The 15,924-nt window shown below is 36.2% G+C and overlaps 1 protein-coding gene across 1 annotated transcript in view; it reads right to left on the bottom strand.

The window, feature by feature from the left end:
* The window catches only part of XPO1 (exportin 1), a 45,544-nt gene that overhangs the window by 9,660 nt on the left and 19,960 nt on the right, over nt 1-15,924 (bottom strand). The window contains exons 5-14 of the mRNA XM_021699090.1: nt 8,214-8,275; nt 7,984-8,028; nt 6,569-6,750; nt 5,264-5,312; nt 5,061-5,180; nt 3,820-3,948; nt 2,778-2,936; nt 1,407-1,604; nt 457-595; nt 81-262 (exon numbers count right to left, since the gene is read on the bottom strand). Coding sequence (XP_021554765.1) covers nt 81-262; nt 457-595; nt 1,407-1,604; nt 2,778-2,936; nt 3,820-3,948; nt 5,061-5,180; nt 5,264-5,312; nt 6,569-6,750; nt 7,984-8,028; nt 8,214-8,275 — 1,265 coding nt within the window. The remainder of the gene's footprint in view (nt 1-80; nt 263-456; nt 596-1,406; nt 1,605-2,777; nt 2,937-3,819; nt 3,949-5,060; nt 5,181-5,263; nt 5,313-6,568; nt 6,751-7,983; nt 8,029-8,213; nt 8,276-15,924) is intronic.

Raw genomic sequence — 15,924 nt, 5'->3', positions numbered from 1 at the left:
AAATGAAAGCAATTTCAGTCATTTATAACAATACAATATAGTTACCTAACAGTTCCAGTTCATATGTATCACTTGCATACCTTTATAACAGTAACAAGAAAGCGTTTTTCATCCTCTTCATGCATTGCTCCACTAATGGAGCCTATTGCCCAACACAATGTATTCAAATTTTTCCATGACCACTCTGTACCATTCACTTGATTGTGAAGCTTCTCAGTCATTATTCTTTCTGTATCTACATAATCCAGATGAGTAAGATAAACTACAAAGGAAGGGAAAAGGTTCCAAAAGTTCAAATACAAAACTCTACAATCAAAAATCTTTAGTAAGAAGTAACAGCACATTAATAAAGGTGGTTATTAACAAATTCAGAAAAGTATAACGTATTTCTTTAAAAAGTATTTCCATCCCAGAAGAGAATTACAAAGATAAAATTGACAGTATTTATTGACTCACCTAATGTTTCTCTCATATTCTTATACAAATTAATGGAATCTGTATCCTTCATGAATTCTCTTACAACTTCTCCCTGATCATTTTCTACAACCAATACTTCTTCTGGTTTAGCCATACGACTAACCATCAATAAACGGACCTACTCAACAATAAACAAGAAAAATCTATTACATTTTTGAAATCAGCCACATCAAATGTAGGAAAAAAAAATTAAGATCAAGCACTTCACACTTAAGACCAACATACCTCCATAATTCTTCCCACAGTATAAAAGAATATAAACATTTTAAAAATGTAATTCAAGGGGTGCCTGGGTGGCTCAGTCTGTTAAGCGTCTGCCTTCAGCTCAGGTCTTAATCCTAGGGTCCGGGGATCAGTGAGCCTGCATCAGGCTCCCTGCTCAGCAGGGAGTCTCTCCCCCTCTTCCTCTGCCCCTCCCCACCACTTGTGCTCACTTTCTGTAGTAAATAAATAAGATCTTAAAAAAAAAAAGTAATCCTCCAACAATTGTTTTCAAATGTTCTTTATCATGAATAAATGTAACTTTTCTGGGTCTCATGCAGAGACTGATTCAGTAGATTGGTAGGTGATCTCTTAATCTGCATTTCTTTTTTTTTAAGATTTTTTTTTTTTTAATTTACTTATTTGACAGAGAGAGAGAGAGGCAGTGAGAGAGGGAACACAAGCAGGGCGAGTGGGAGAGGGAGAAGCAGGCTCCCCGCTGAGCAGGGAGCCCGATGTGGGGCTCGATCCCAGGACCCTGAGATCATGACCTGAGCCGAAGGCAGTCGCTTAACCAACTGAGCCACCCAGGCTCCCATACATTGATTTTTTAAACTAGTCATTGTTTATTCTCTTATATACACGTCGTGTATATAACTACTTGCATTTAGTCTTCAAAATCACAGCAAGGAACAGACAGAGCACTCAACCACCCACTTTATTATTACCTTGGATAACACGGGCAAATACAGCTGTCTCCTGGGAGGAACATCAAAATGTTGACTTCCAGAGAGCAATGGAGAAGCAGATGTAGAGAATGGGCTCTCTCTATAGAGTTCAGCTGCCAAATGATTCCAGTACTCAAGACAAATCTTGAAGATTTCCGTTTCCTCCACTTCTGATACCAACAACATATAATGAAGGGCCTACAAAGAAGACGAACAGTATTAAAATAATCCTTAGACATTAGCACCCTACCACAAATTCCCTTCCACTTGTTACGTTAATAGGATAAAAATTCATGTTTCATTTTACACAACTCTGAGGTTTGATTATTCATCTAATAGACTAAAAATTCTCAAGGAGCAAATTGTGCTTTCTTCAGACATCTCCTAGAACATTTAAAAACTTTATGTAGTTGTTAGCCAGGACGTATGTTAGTTAAGTTCCCTAAAAAGGAATGGACATTAAAGGACATTTCATACCAATACTCAAAAGGTGTGAACAATCCAAATGTCCATCAACTCATGATTGGGCATACAAAATATGTAACCATACAATGGACCATTATTTAGCTGTAAGAAGAGATGAAATAATGGTACATGCTACAACATGAAAGAACCTTGAAAACATGCTAAGTGAAAGATGCTAATTACAAAAGACCATATACTAGGAGTCCACTTATATGAAAGGTTCAGAATAGATAAAATCCAGAGAGCAAATCAGTGGTTGGCTAGAGCCTGGGGGAGAGCAGAATGAGGGACTATTTTAATGGGTACATTATCCTTTGTAGGTGAATAAAAATATTTTAGAATAGATGACAGTTGACAATACTGTGCATGTCACTGAAATTGTACATTTTAAAGATAGTTTTATGTTATATGCATTATACCTTAGTTTTAAAATAACATCTTTAGATTTTTCATCTCAGAAATGTCTGAATACCCTTGAATTTAATTCTGATTATTAATTATTGATCTGGCATTATGCAGAACACATAATCAAATTCGGCTTGTAATTCAGAATGAACATGTATTTTTATGCACTGACAATAGGGAAGATGTCGTCAAAGGTACATTTTATTTTTTTAAAAAAGATTTTATTTATCTCAGAGACAGAGTGCGCATGTGCGTGAGCACAAGCATGAATGGAGGGGAGGAGCAGAGGGAGAAGCAGGTTCCCCGCTGAGTGGGGAACCCGATGGACACTAAGATCATGACATGAGCCTGCCAAAAAGGCAGACGCTTAACGGATTGAGCCAGCCAGGCGCCCCAAAGGTACAGACGTTTTTAAAAGACATTTTGGAACAAAGGCATTTTTTAAAAAAAGCTTTCATTATATAAAAGAATTTCAGAAGCCAAAGGGTCCACAAAGCCTACCTCCATAAGTGTTTCCCTGAGATTTAACCTTTTCTCTATAAGTTGACCATGTTCCTTTAGAAAGGTGCAGAGAAACAAACTGAGGTTTTGAATAAAGTTCTGTTCATCATCTTTTCCATTTGAGTATGCAAGTCGAATATTGGTATTTAAAGGAAGCATCTACAAATTTAAATATGGACCATTAGTCTGCATTCCAAAACCAACAAAAGGTATTACCTTTATTTATTTTTTAAAAAGATTTTATTTATTTGCCAGAGAAGAGACACAGCGAGAGAGGGAACACAAGCAGGGGGAGTGGGAAAGGGAGAAGCATGCTTCCCGCTGAGCAGGGAGCCCGATGCAGGGCTCAATCCCAGGACCCCGGGATCATGACCCGAGCCGAAGGCAGACGCTTGACAATTGAGGCACCCAGGTGCCCCAAGGTATTACCTTTAAATACTAAGATTTCATCACTTTGTTACTATTATTATAAACCACAGACTTGAATATATTATTTTTCACTAGAAATCCTTCGTCTATCATAGTATAGTATTTTTGTATTCTAGCTTTTGATTTTTTAAAATGTTACAAATAAGATTTCTACAAATTTTCTCAATTTTTCCCTGTATCAGACTTTTCCTTTCTTAGTATTATTAAAAACAAAAATACTCAAGTAATTCATTGGAACACAAACACACACTGTAATGCAGTATTATGGTTAACATTCTCAATAATTTCCTATGTACCTAAATCAAGATTATAAATGGATAATCTATATTTCAGAGGCAAAGTCAGAAGCAGAGCTAGTATCAAAACCCCAGGTTTTCAAGCTTCTAAATTCTATGTAAATAAATTACTACGATGTTCCCAGAAACTTTATTTCAAAGAATTTTCAAAATGTTCACTAAAATTTCTACCTGATCTGATTTTATGTAATAAATATACAATCACATTTTAGCTGATCTGTTATAATTAATTATAACAGAACAGTTCAACTCTAACCCAACTTTTTTTTTCTAAGACACTAAAATTGTTTAGTCAGTTGTTAAGAGTGCTGTATTACCTGTTTTAGCTGCATCATTGTCAGTGTAAATAGCGTTACAAATTGTTCCTCATATTGGCTTACACTCACACCAGCAATCTCAGTGAGGCACTTCAGAGAGACATTTCGAAACATTGGAACATTCAGGAACTATTATAAAATTTTTTAAAAAAGGAAGCATAAAATTAAATGGCATGTAATACTTTACTTAACAATTAAGAAAAATAAAGGTTTTAACAATAGGGAACATAAGAGGGAAAACACCAGATAAATGGATGGTATTTTGTTCTGCACATAGATTTTGAGGAAATTTCATTCTCCACCCAACAGACAGTAAATGCTTTAGGAGCAAACTGTGCTTCTTCTGATGTGTCTTCAGACATCTAAACAAAGTCGCTTGGTAACTTTCCCAGGAACCATTATATGACTTTTAAGAACATCATGTTTTATGTGTAGTCTAATAAAGACCCAAGATTTATAACTGCTTAAGATTTTAGGAGGTGGGCAATACGTTAACAAATGTATGGTAAAACTGGCTCTTTCATTTTCTATTGTTGAGAAGGTATAAAAACGGCATACCATTTGTGGATGGCAATTTGGTTAAGCATCAAAAACCTTAAAAAAATGGATATGCCCACTGGCCTGATACTTATTCTACGTATATAAAAGTTGTATTATTTAATAATAATGTTTCCTTTGCAGCACCACTGACAATAGCAAACAGTTTTATAAACTACCAATAAAGTATCTCCAATATTGTAAATTCACGTATTAGAATAGAGTATTACCTCATCAAGCCCTGAATTACAAAATCTCAAATGTTGTTATAGTAAGGTCTCAATTAAGCATACAAATTTATTCCTTCTATCTACCAAGAAAGCATCGGGAAAGATAATACAACCAATTGGTACTGGTGAACTCTGGATGAACAATTATTAAGACTTCATATAAGTATTTTATGCTACTGCTTTAGGAAAAAAAGGGGGGGGGGCAGGAAAAGAACTGAGACCTTCCACTTCACAAAACATTCCTAAAATCAAATCCCGTAACAGTTGTTCACATGGAATTCCTGAGATTTTTGACACCATTTCAAAGAATTATTAGCTGAAACTAAAGAAAAGTTCTTCTGAGTAGTTAATCGTCTTAGAAGCAACACTGGTCATACCTACAAATACATAATGCTTTTTCTATAGCTAAGAGCATTACAAATTAATAATATATGCAACTATCCAGTGATAAAAACGGAGATGTATTCACTATACCTTATAAATTAATGTGCTAATTAACTTGGTCTCAAAAATATATCCCAGTGGAATCCAATTAAGAAATCTGAGCAATGTTTCCAAAGTTGCATGTACAAGTGGAGCATTTTGGGAATTTTCCTGTTAACAAAAACACATCTGTAAATAATTCTCTTCCTATAATTGTTACTTAAAAAAAAAAAAATGAAATCAAAAGCACTTACCATCACAAACTGACACAGCTGAAAAATTTGGGAGAATTCATTGCACATGCTAAAAAAAAATGATCAGTTTAGAACATACACAGAAATACTGTAATTATTTACATACTAACAAAATTACAAAAAATTTCACCAATTTGAGTCATTAAAAAGTTGAGTCACTTCTATTCAAACACAAATATCCGTAACTTCATCAAAAGCTACAAAGTTGCTAAAGCTATCTGTAATATCACTCTTTCAAAGCTTACCCATAAAAAATGTTATAAAGAGCATATGATTTCACTTTCAGGTTTCTGTCATCCTTACTAATTTGAAATAATTTAATCCATCTTTTAAAAAAAGATTTTATTTTTTGGGGGCGCCTGGGTGGCTCAGTTGGTTAAGCGACTGCCTTCGGCTCAGGTCATGATCCTGGAGTCCCGGGATCGAGTTCCGCATCGGGCTCCCTGCTCAGTGGAGAGCCTGCTTCTGCCTCTCTCTGCCTGCCTCTCTGCCTACTTGTGCTTTCTCTCTGTGTGTCAAATAAATAAATAAATAAAATCTTAAAAAAAAAAAAAAAAAAAGATTTTATTTTTTTTTTAAGTAATCTCCACCCACAAAGTGGGGCTTGAACTCATGACCCCAAGATTAAGAGTCACATGCTCTATCGACTGAGCCAGCCAGGTGGCTTCCATCAATTTGATTTCAACTATCTTTTAAATCAAGATAGTTGAAATAAAACTCTTCAAACTAAAGAGAGTAAGAGAAGCAGCATTTTATATATATGTCCCAAATCCTACAATGTGCTTATACCCGGAAACGGAGGCAAAACTGTAAATTCTGAAGTTAGTCTGAATATATAAAGGTGAAATACTGCTGTGCCCTAATGATTAGAACAAATTTTATTACTAAGGGAAAGAAAATAAAGTGGTATGTATGTTCCCAAGACACAGGCCTGGTAACAATTCAGTTGACATTTGGACCCAAGTCACTTCCTTCACTTATATTTAAGTAGTCACCATATAAAAACAGATCCCAAAGGTTTCTGGGAACTCCTGACCTATATTCCTTTTGCATGAGATGTATAAAGTTATTTTGCTGTGACAATGAATTATGACATCCTATCTTTATCACCACACGTATTTTTCAAGCCTCCAGATGTAGACTATTAGGGTCCACTCTAGGACTATTTAAATTTCTACTAAAAAACAAAAGTAATTTAACATATTAATGATCACAGTTCCACAATAAATTATAATCAACCTCCAAATTTCTTTAAATCTTCTCAGAAATAACTTAAAAATTCTAAAGCAAAATATAATTACTTGCCTGTCTTTTAAATGCTTAGCTTTCACTTGAGTTATCTGTCCACTAGAGAAATCAAATACTTCTTCACTCAAGAGTTTAAGAATCACCATATTATTCTGACAGAGACTTTCACTGGTCCTACTTGCTCCAACAATGTCACTGATAAAAGTTGGCCAGTGTTTTGGCCATTCTTGTTTTAGTATCTAAAATAAGATAAGAAATGTTAATTTCACTTCTCAATGGCAAAACAAACTTCAAAGAAGTTGTGTGATACTAAAAGCAGAAGCAAATACACCCACTTTTCATTTTCTCCCCCTTGATTAAGAGAGTAAATGTGCCATCCTCTATAGAATAAATTAGGCGAAGTATAACACAGATGAAGTATTTGGCCTCAAATGCCCAGGACTCCTCTCAGTTATCCCAGCTGATAGATCTAGTCTGGTTCTTTCTTCTGTTTTTTTATTAGAGATTTTAAGTAATCTCCACACCTAATGTGGGTCTTGAGCTCTCACCCCGGAGATCAAGAGTCGCATGATCCACCAACTGAGCCTTGGTCTAGGCTGTTCTAATGTGCATGCGTATCAACATTAGCCAGATACAGATGTTTAAATTATCCTAAGTAAACTCAAAGATAAAACTCTAAGCAATAAAAAGGTGATGGGCAGGGAGAGGCATTTTCTTTGGGTGGAATCTGAGCCCTGAAATATAGTAGCATTTGTTCATATAAATTTGGAAGAGAGACAGCATTACAGTTGGGGATGGAATCATCTTTCAAGTCTGTACTATAATATTTGTATACATTTATATATACTATATATTTGTAATATATATTTTGTATACTAGGTTTTCCTAATCAGATTATTCCCTAATTGTACCTGTTAATAATTTCTTTGTACTCCTCCCTCATCCCAAAGATAGGCTAACAACAAATGTCTTCAGTATAAAAGCCAGTGTAACTTAGTGAAAACCCAAATGTTCTCATAACTTATTAAATAGAAAAATCTACTTTTTTCTCACATACTAATTAATGTTCCCAAGACAATTTTTGTCATTAAAAATATGTAAATATAAAAATTTTGAAGCTGAGACTATTTAGCAAGTTTGAAAAACAGACTAAGTACAGAGATAAATGTAAGGAATGCTGAATTCAAAGGAATGATTTATGAATTAAAATGTAGATGACATGGAAAGGAAATATGCAGTCAACAGGCAACTGAGAAAATTGTAACATGTCTGATCCATATTGGAGCCATAGAAAATGTACAATTTCAAATGTTAAATAGTAGCTTAACTATTATAGTTATTGTAAAAATTATTACTGCAAGATGTTAGTCTAGTTATTTGATAAAGTAGGTCTGAATATTTTATTCTAGTAATCAGCCTAATTGAAGCATTTGATTCTTTTAAGGAAAAGAACTAATCAAGTAAAAGCTTACCTGAACAAGAATCATATTTAATTTCCCAATATACACCTTTTCCTTCTAAGAAAAGAAAAAAGTTTAGATTAAAACAAAATCTAAAACAGGTATAAGAATATAAGCAAAGAAATCCATCTGAGAATTATTACAGATCTACTGTAAATGATTATGTCTGTGATGTAAGTAGATTTAAGTTGAAGATTCAGTATTTATATGATTTTACATTCTCACACTTTAAATGGTCTTACCTCAACACAAGTTGGGTCAGATGACGTCTTGATAATGAGGCCAACAACGTATTTTTTAATTCCTATTAAAAAAAATTATTCAACACTTTCAGAGCATGCCAATAAATCTTCAGTAAGAAAAAAAAAACGGGGGGAGGTGAAGGTGAAAGTAAAGTCTGGTAATAAACCCCAATCCCATCGGCGGCAACACTGGCATTTTTTGAATGATGCCAATCATTTTTTGTGTACTACTCCTTTAAACTTTAATTTTTGTTAACTTTACAAAATAGAGACTTAACAATTACAAATTATCTTCTAAGATATTTTCTAATGCTATACTAGTTAAGTACACCAACATCTAATTTTTTAAATAAAAAATACAAGGGACTATGTTGTTCATTTAACTAAATACACACATAAACTTATTTTTATGGGTTAAAACTACAAAACCCCTGAAGATGGAATTTTGTAATAAGCATTATAAATAAGAAGTTTATGTAAAATATCTCTAAATCAAGATCAGATATTGTTATCCTTTTCCAATTTAACATTAAATTAATCCTGGAAACAGGATTTTAACTTGTCCCCCACTACAATATAGAATAACAGCTAAGGAGAAAGTTTGGTTTCTAATGTTATTTACTTAAAGGTATCTTAATAGTACAACCTATTCTTAACTTATTTAATGTGGGGATTCGGGGGCCTCAGGCACGCACCATAAGGAGAGGAGAAGAGACAATCTTTTTTTTTTTTTTTTTTTAAAGATTTTATTTGGGGCACCTGGGTGGCTCAGTCGGTTAAGCGTCTGCCTTTGGCTCAGACCATGATCCCGGGTCCTGCCTCTCCCCCTGCTTGTACTCTCTCTGTCAAATAAATAAAATCTTAAAAAAAAAAGATTTTATTTGTTTGTCAGAGGGAGACTGAGCACAAGCAGAGGGAGTGGCAGGCAGAGGGAGAAGCAGGCTCCCCACAGAGCAAGGAGCAATGTGGGGACCCTGGGATCATGACCTGAGCCGAAGGCAGACACTTAACCAACTGATCTGCCCAGGCCTCCTGAAGAAAAGAGAATCTTTTTTTTTTTTTTTTAAAGATTTTATTTATTTATTTGAGAGAGAGAGAATGAGAAACAGCATGAGAGGGAGGAGGGTCAGAGGGAGAAGCAGACTCCCCGCCGAGCAGGAAGCCCGATGTGGGACTCGATCCCGGGGCCTCCAAGATCATGACCTGAGCCGAAGGCAGTCGCTTAACCAACTGAGCCACCCAGGCGCCCCAAGAAAAGAGAATCTTAAGCAAGCTCCATGCCCCGAGTCAGGCTCCAGGCTCAGAGCAGAAGTCTGCTTAAGATTCTCTATCCCTCTCCCTCTGTCCCCCTCCACTCATGTGTGAGTGCACGGGTGCTCTTTCTCTCTCTCATAAATGAGTGAATCTTTTACAGTAAGAACTGGATGCTTAACCAACAGAGCCACCCAGGCACCCTGGTCCCCTTAAGTTTTAAAGTTATATGGTACACCTACCTACATTAACATACCCAATGGGTTTGAGAAGTAGGATCCCTAAATAAACAAATTATTATTCCCTTCTATATAAAGACTACTCTCATATTTCCTTAATTTAGCTTTGCTACCAAATGATCTACGAAGATCTTCTTTCAGACCTCTGGAAATATAGTTAAGACTTTCTGGAACTATGTCCTCCAAGCCTTATCTAACCAATCTGGAACTCTGGACTCAAGCTTTCATGGAGAAGGGATTTACCCATAATAATAAGCAGGAAATATAGCCAACATGAAGGCAATAAAATACACATTTGACTGTAAAACTACCTTAATAATCTTCATGAGCTGAAGTATTAAATTTATTCCATTCATTTGCATTTCAAGCAAAATTGCCCATTTCCTTTCATATTCCAGATAACTAAACACTTAAAAACACTAATTATTAAAATAATTTCCTTAGTGTGGAAAAACTTTATTAGCACAATAAAGTCACATAATGAGGGTTATTCAACTGAAAATGTAGTGTCAAGTGGTAACAATATTCACTTAAAGCGACACTAAAAACTGCTAGGTGCCAAAAATTTAACTGACTGTTACATACCACCTAATGTAAACTAGGTCATTTACATTTTGAAAAGTTAGTTCTACTAGGCGAAGTCCACAATACTAAATATTGCAGACAAGATCCACCAATGAACGCTAAAAACAATGGGAAAACTTTCAGAAGAAATTAGACACCAGTGTAGTCTCAAATTACCTTCCCAAGACATCTGAGGGAAAAAAATCTATGTTAATAAAAAATACTTAAATGTACTGACATTATGTGCCCTATGTCTTGGTGGACTGAAGACACCACATCACTGTGGTATCTTGCCAAAACCCATGGAACCTCAACCTTGTCATGAGAAAGCAGACAAACCTAAACTGAAATACACTCTACAAAATAACTGACCAGAACTCATCAAAAGTATCAAAGACCTATTAAGCAGGGATTAAGAACTGTCATAGATTAGGAGACTAAAAAGACACAACTAACTAAACTGTAAAACAGAAAAGGATATTAGAGAGAAAACTTTTGAAATCTGAATTAATAATGCCCATAGTTAACAGTACTAACCAATGTTCATTTTATGGTTTTGATAATTTTATTATGGTTGTTTAAGTTGTTAATATTAGAATAAGGTAAAAGATGTTAGGTACATTCTGTATCTTTCAGGGAACATTTTTACAGTCTATAAAATTATTTCAAAATAATAAAAGAGCCTCTGGACACAAAATCAGGTCTAGTTTAAGGCAGTAAAAAAGGGGAAACAATTAGGAGAATCAAATTTATTTTTAAAAGAGTGCTTCTGTACACCTAAAATTAATGACAACTATGCATCAATTTTTAAAAACAAGCTAAATTATACCAATTATTTAGGGCAACCCATAAAATAATCCCACATGTCCTCAATATCCAGAAGATTTAACCAAAACATAATTCTATGGCTAGCCCTTCCGTTCTTTACACATAAATTACTATCACTAAGGCCTCTTTAAAAAACTGAGGAAACAGCAGTTCGAAACAAATACAAAGAGTAACAGGCATCCCTCTGAAACCTCTTAACACAGGAAACACAGAGCCTAAAAACAGAAACAAAAATACTGCCTTCTCAGATTAAATGAATGACAATACCATACAATGAGAGATTTAATAGTTTTCTTCTTAATTTGTAATTAAGGAATGAGGACAATGTCTAAAACTACTACTGCTGCTTCTAGTTGGAATATATATATCTGGAGGCTTTTTTCAGCCTCAGAGAATACGAAAATAGGATCAAACAGATCCTTCAACTCTTCTGTTACCAATTAAATCAATTAAGTATCTTCTCCCTCTTTTTCAGAGGCTTCTGAAGTTCACCTGTAGATGGAGCAAAGGGTAAAAGATGAAAACAAGAAAAAAAGTGAAATAATAATTAAAAAAAAGGAAGTTTCCCACAGACAATACAATCTTAATTTAATGTCACTCTACAATGATCATACTTCAATCCCTTCAGAACACTGGAACAAAACCTTTTCTTTATTTGACAGAGAGAAAGTACAAACAGGGCGAGTGGCAGGGAAAGGGAGAAGCAGGCTCCCTGCTCAGCAGGGAGGTCTGATGCAGGGCTGATCCCAGGATTCTGGGATCATGACCTGAGCTGAAGGCAGATGCCTAACCAACTGAGCTGCCCATGCACCCCAAGGAACAACACTTTTCTGATCAAGTACTGCTGCACATAAAAGTGTTTGTCTAGAATCTCCTACTGCTAGGTACAAAGGTTATTTCATTAAGTACTGTTAACTTCTTTCCCAAATCCATTCCAAGTGAGCCACTCAGGCACCCCAATTATCTTTTATCTATAGCCCCTCATCCTATTCTTCTCAATTTGAACAAAAACTCACCGCAAAAGTTTAAATTAAACTTCAAATTACTGAAAGGTGCTATTTAAAAAAGAGACCAGCATGGGGCACATGGGTGGCTCAGTCGGTTGAGTGTCTGACTCTTGATTTCAGCTCAGGTCATGAGGCCATGGGATGGAGCCCTGACTAGGGCTCTCCGCTCAGCAGGGAGTAGTAGGCTTGTCCCTCCTCTCCATCTGCCCCAGCTCGTGTGCACGCGCCCGGGCACGCTCTCAAATAAATAAATAAAATAAATAAATAACAAAACAAAAAACAAAAAAATCCCAATAAAACCCCCAGCCACATACAATTTCATTAAAACAAGATATACTAGTATTAAAAAAAAAAAAAGCCTAGTCAGGGGAAGGCAGATTATGACACGTAAATTTTCCAAATCACAGAGTTTATGCATTTACCTTTTATAGTGCAACTATTTTCTCAAGCTCAAGAAAAGTATCTTTGACCCTTGACAGTCCCACTTAAAAAGAGCAATGTCAAATAGTCCCACCATACACTTAAGAAGTGGATAGTATCAACTACAGCTAGCTGAAAAGGTGAGTTTAAAATAAACCCTCAAATAAATAAAACCCCATCCTGTCTTAGAAGTTACACATCATCGGGGCGCCTGGGTGGCTCAGTTGGTTAAGCGACCGCCTTCGGCTCAGGTCATGATCCTGGAGTCCCGGGATCGAGTCCCGGGATCGAGTCCCGCATCGGGCTCCCTGCTCAGCGGGGAGTCTGCTTCTCCCTCTGACCCTCCCCCCTCTCATGCTCTATCTCATTCTCTCTCTCAAATAAATAAATAAAATCTTTAAAAAAAAAAAAAAAAAGAAGTTACACATCACCTTGCAAGTTACAGATGGCAATATTAATAATCTTATCCCCTAGGAACATTTTTTAAAAAGTGGTCCTTGGGGCACCTGGGTGGCTCAGTCGTTAAGTGTCTGCTTTCGGCTCAGGTCATGATCCCAGGGCCCTGGGATCAAGCCCCACATTGGGCTCCCTGCTCGGCGGGAAGCCTGCTTCTCCCTCTCTCACTACCCCCTGCTTGTGTTCCCTCTGTCAAATAAGTAAAATCAAATCTTTAAAAAAAAAAGGTGGTTCTTAATGACAAGGGTAAAAGAAATGCATTACCAAACCTGGTTTTCATAGAGGATTCACTGAAACCCTTTACAAATGGTACTCCCCCCTCCCTTTTTAAGTAGGCTCTATGCCGAGCATGGAACCCAATGCGGGGCTTGAACTCACCACTTTGAGATCAAGATTTGAGCTGAGATCAAGACTCTTAACCGACTGAGCCACCAGGCAACCCTCACTAAAACACATTAAAATATGACAACTTATACTGACTACAACTTACTGATGGTGCCATATTCCCATGAAAGCAAAAGCCCTACATTTTTTAAAAAACATTTTATTAGGGGCACCTGGATGGCTCAGTCGGTTAAGCGTCTGCCTTCAGCTCAGGTCATGATCCCAGGGTCCTGGGATTGAGCCCCGCATCAGGCTCCCTGCTCCGTGGGGAGCCTGCTTCTCACTCACTCTCTGCCTGCCGGTCCCCCTGCTTGTGCTCTCCCCCTCTTTCTCTGGCAAATAAATAAAATCTTAAAAAATAAATTAATCAAAAAAATTTTAAATAGTAAGATTGAATTAAATAAAATTTTATTAATTTATTTGAGAGAGAGAACGGGAGGAAGAGCAGAGGGACAGGGACAAACAGACTCCATGCTGAGCACAGAGCCCAATAGCGCACATGGGGCTCAATCCCATGACCCTGAGATCATCACTGGAGCTGAAATCAAGAGTTGGACACTTAACCACCTGAGTCACCCAGGTGCCCCAAAAGCCCTACTTTTCAAAATTTAAATCATAAAGTTGTACCTTACCATCCTATATAGTCCGTGATAGACTGCCATGAAGTAACTTCAATACGTGATTCTACCTACTAAAAAATAATTGCATTCCTAAACAAATTACAAAATACGTTGAATTAAAGTTACACATCCTGATTTCCTTTCACAGTGGCTGATTTTCATGTATTAGAGAAAATGAATAGTCTTAACACACTATTATGAAAGTAAAACTACAAAGTTCACCCCAGTTTCCAGTATTGTGCAATACTTACAAGTATCCAATTCAACTTTATTATTTTTGAAAGTTTATTTTTTAGTAATCTCTACACCCAATATGCGGCTCCAACTCACAACCCGAGATCAAGAGTCACTTGCTCTTCCAACTGAGCCAGCCAGGTGTCCCTATTTGTTATTTTTTTATAGTAAACTCTACACACAACATGGGCCTCAGACTCACAACCCTCAGATCAAGTGTCATATGCTCTACTGACTGAGCCATCCAGGGGTCCCTCCAATTCAACTTTAAATACTTGTTTACTCTCTAACATCTCATAATGCGAATCTGATACATTCCTCCATCAAAGCCATTTTAATTTTAAGTAAGGTTCTGTTCCCCTGCCAAATGTTTATTACAAGTATCTGTCCATTTAAACCACCAACACAACACTGATCAAAGAGAAAGACACTAAAATATACCTATCTATCCTCTTTACACCTTCTGGTCCACATGACTCTAGAGTATGGTTCCTACTTACTCAATGAAATACTTGAGAGAACAGCAAAATGAGAGACAAACAGCTTAATTCAATTCAAAAGCACGAATTCTTAACCTAGGGCTCACAACAAAATAAGCTAGAACTGCACTGTAATTTATTATCTACGTGTTTAGTAATTTTAAGAGAAATGAGCTGTAAGATCATTCATTTTTTAAAGATTTTATTTAAGAGAGAGAGAAAGAGAGCACGTGTGCACAAGCAGGGAGGAGGGACAGAGGGAGAAGCAGACTCCCCGCTGAGCAGGGAGCCTGACACAGAGCTTGATCCTAGGACCCTGGGATCATGACCTGAGAAGGCAGATGCTTAACTGACTGAGCCACCCAGTCGCCCCCATCGATTACTCTTGAAAGGGTTATGGCCTCAGATACAACACAAGTATAAAAAATATACACATAAGGTATAAAAGTATAAAAAATACATAGGAATTATTAAGTTTATAGCATCATTATCCACCTACAGATAAATCAGTCAACAAAATGTGGTATACAATGGAATATCCAGCCATTTACAAAAACGAAATTCAGATACTGTTGAAGACTGCAATATGGATGAACCTTGGAAACATAAGCTAAGTGATATTAACCAGACAAAAAACAAATACTGCCAAGAATGCACCTGCATGGGGTGCCTGGGTGGCTCAGTGGGGAGTCTGCTTCTCCCCACTCATGCTCTCTCAAATAAACAAAATCTTAAAAAAAAAAAAAAAAGATTGCACCTACATGAGTTACTTAGAATAGGCAAATTCAGAGACAGAAAGTGTGTAACAGTGGTTAACAAAGACTGGGGAGTCAGTATAATGGGAGAGTTAATGTTTAATAGGTACAATTTCAATTTGGGATGATGAAAAAATCTTGGAGATAGTGATAATGGTTGTACAATACTGTGAATGGACTTATCTGACACTCAACCATATACTTAAAACGGTAAGTATCATTACGTATATTTCATCACAAAACAACCTTTACTTTATTAAAGATTCAATAATTACAGCTGACCCTTGAACAACACAGATCCGCTTATTTGTGGGTTTTGGTCTTTTTTTTTTTATAAACACAGTACAGTACTATAAATGTTATTTCCTTATGATATTCTGAACATTTTCTCTCATCTAGCTTACTTTAGTGTAAAAATAAGAATACAGTATAAAACACATATAACATACAAAAATATATGTTCATTGACTATTA

The sequence above is a fragment of the Neomonachus schauinslandi genome, chromosome 10, assembly GCF_002201575.2.
Source record: "Neomonachus schauinslandi chromosome 10, ASM220157v2, whole genome shotgun sequence".
NCBI lineage: Eukaryota > Metazoa > Chordata > Mammalia > Carnivora > Phocidae > Neomonachus > Neomonachus schauinslandi.
Note: the sequence above shows the minus strand (reverse complement) of the source record. Positions and strands in the feature narration are given on the sequence as shown.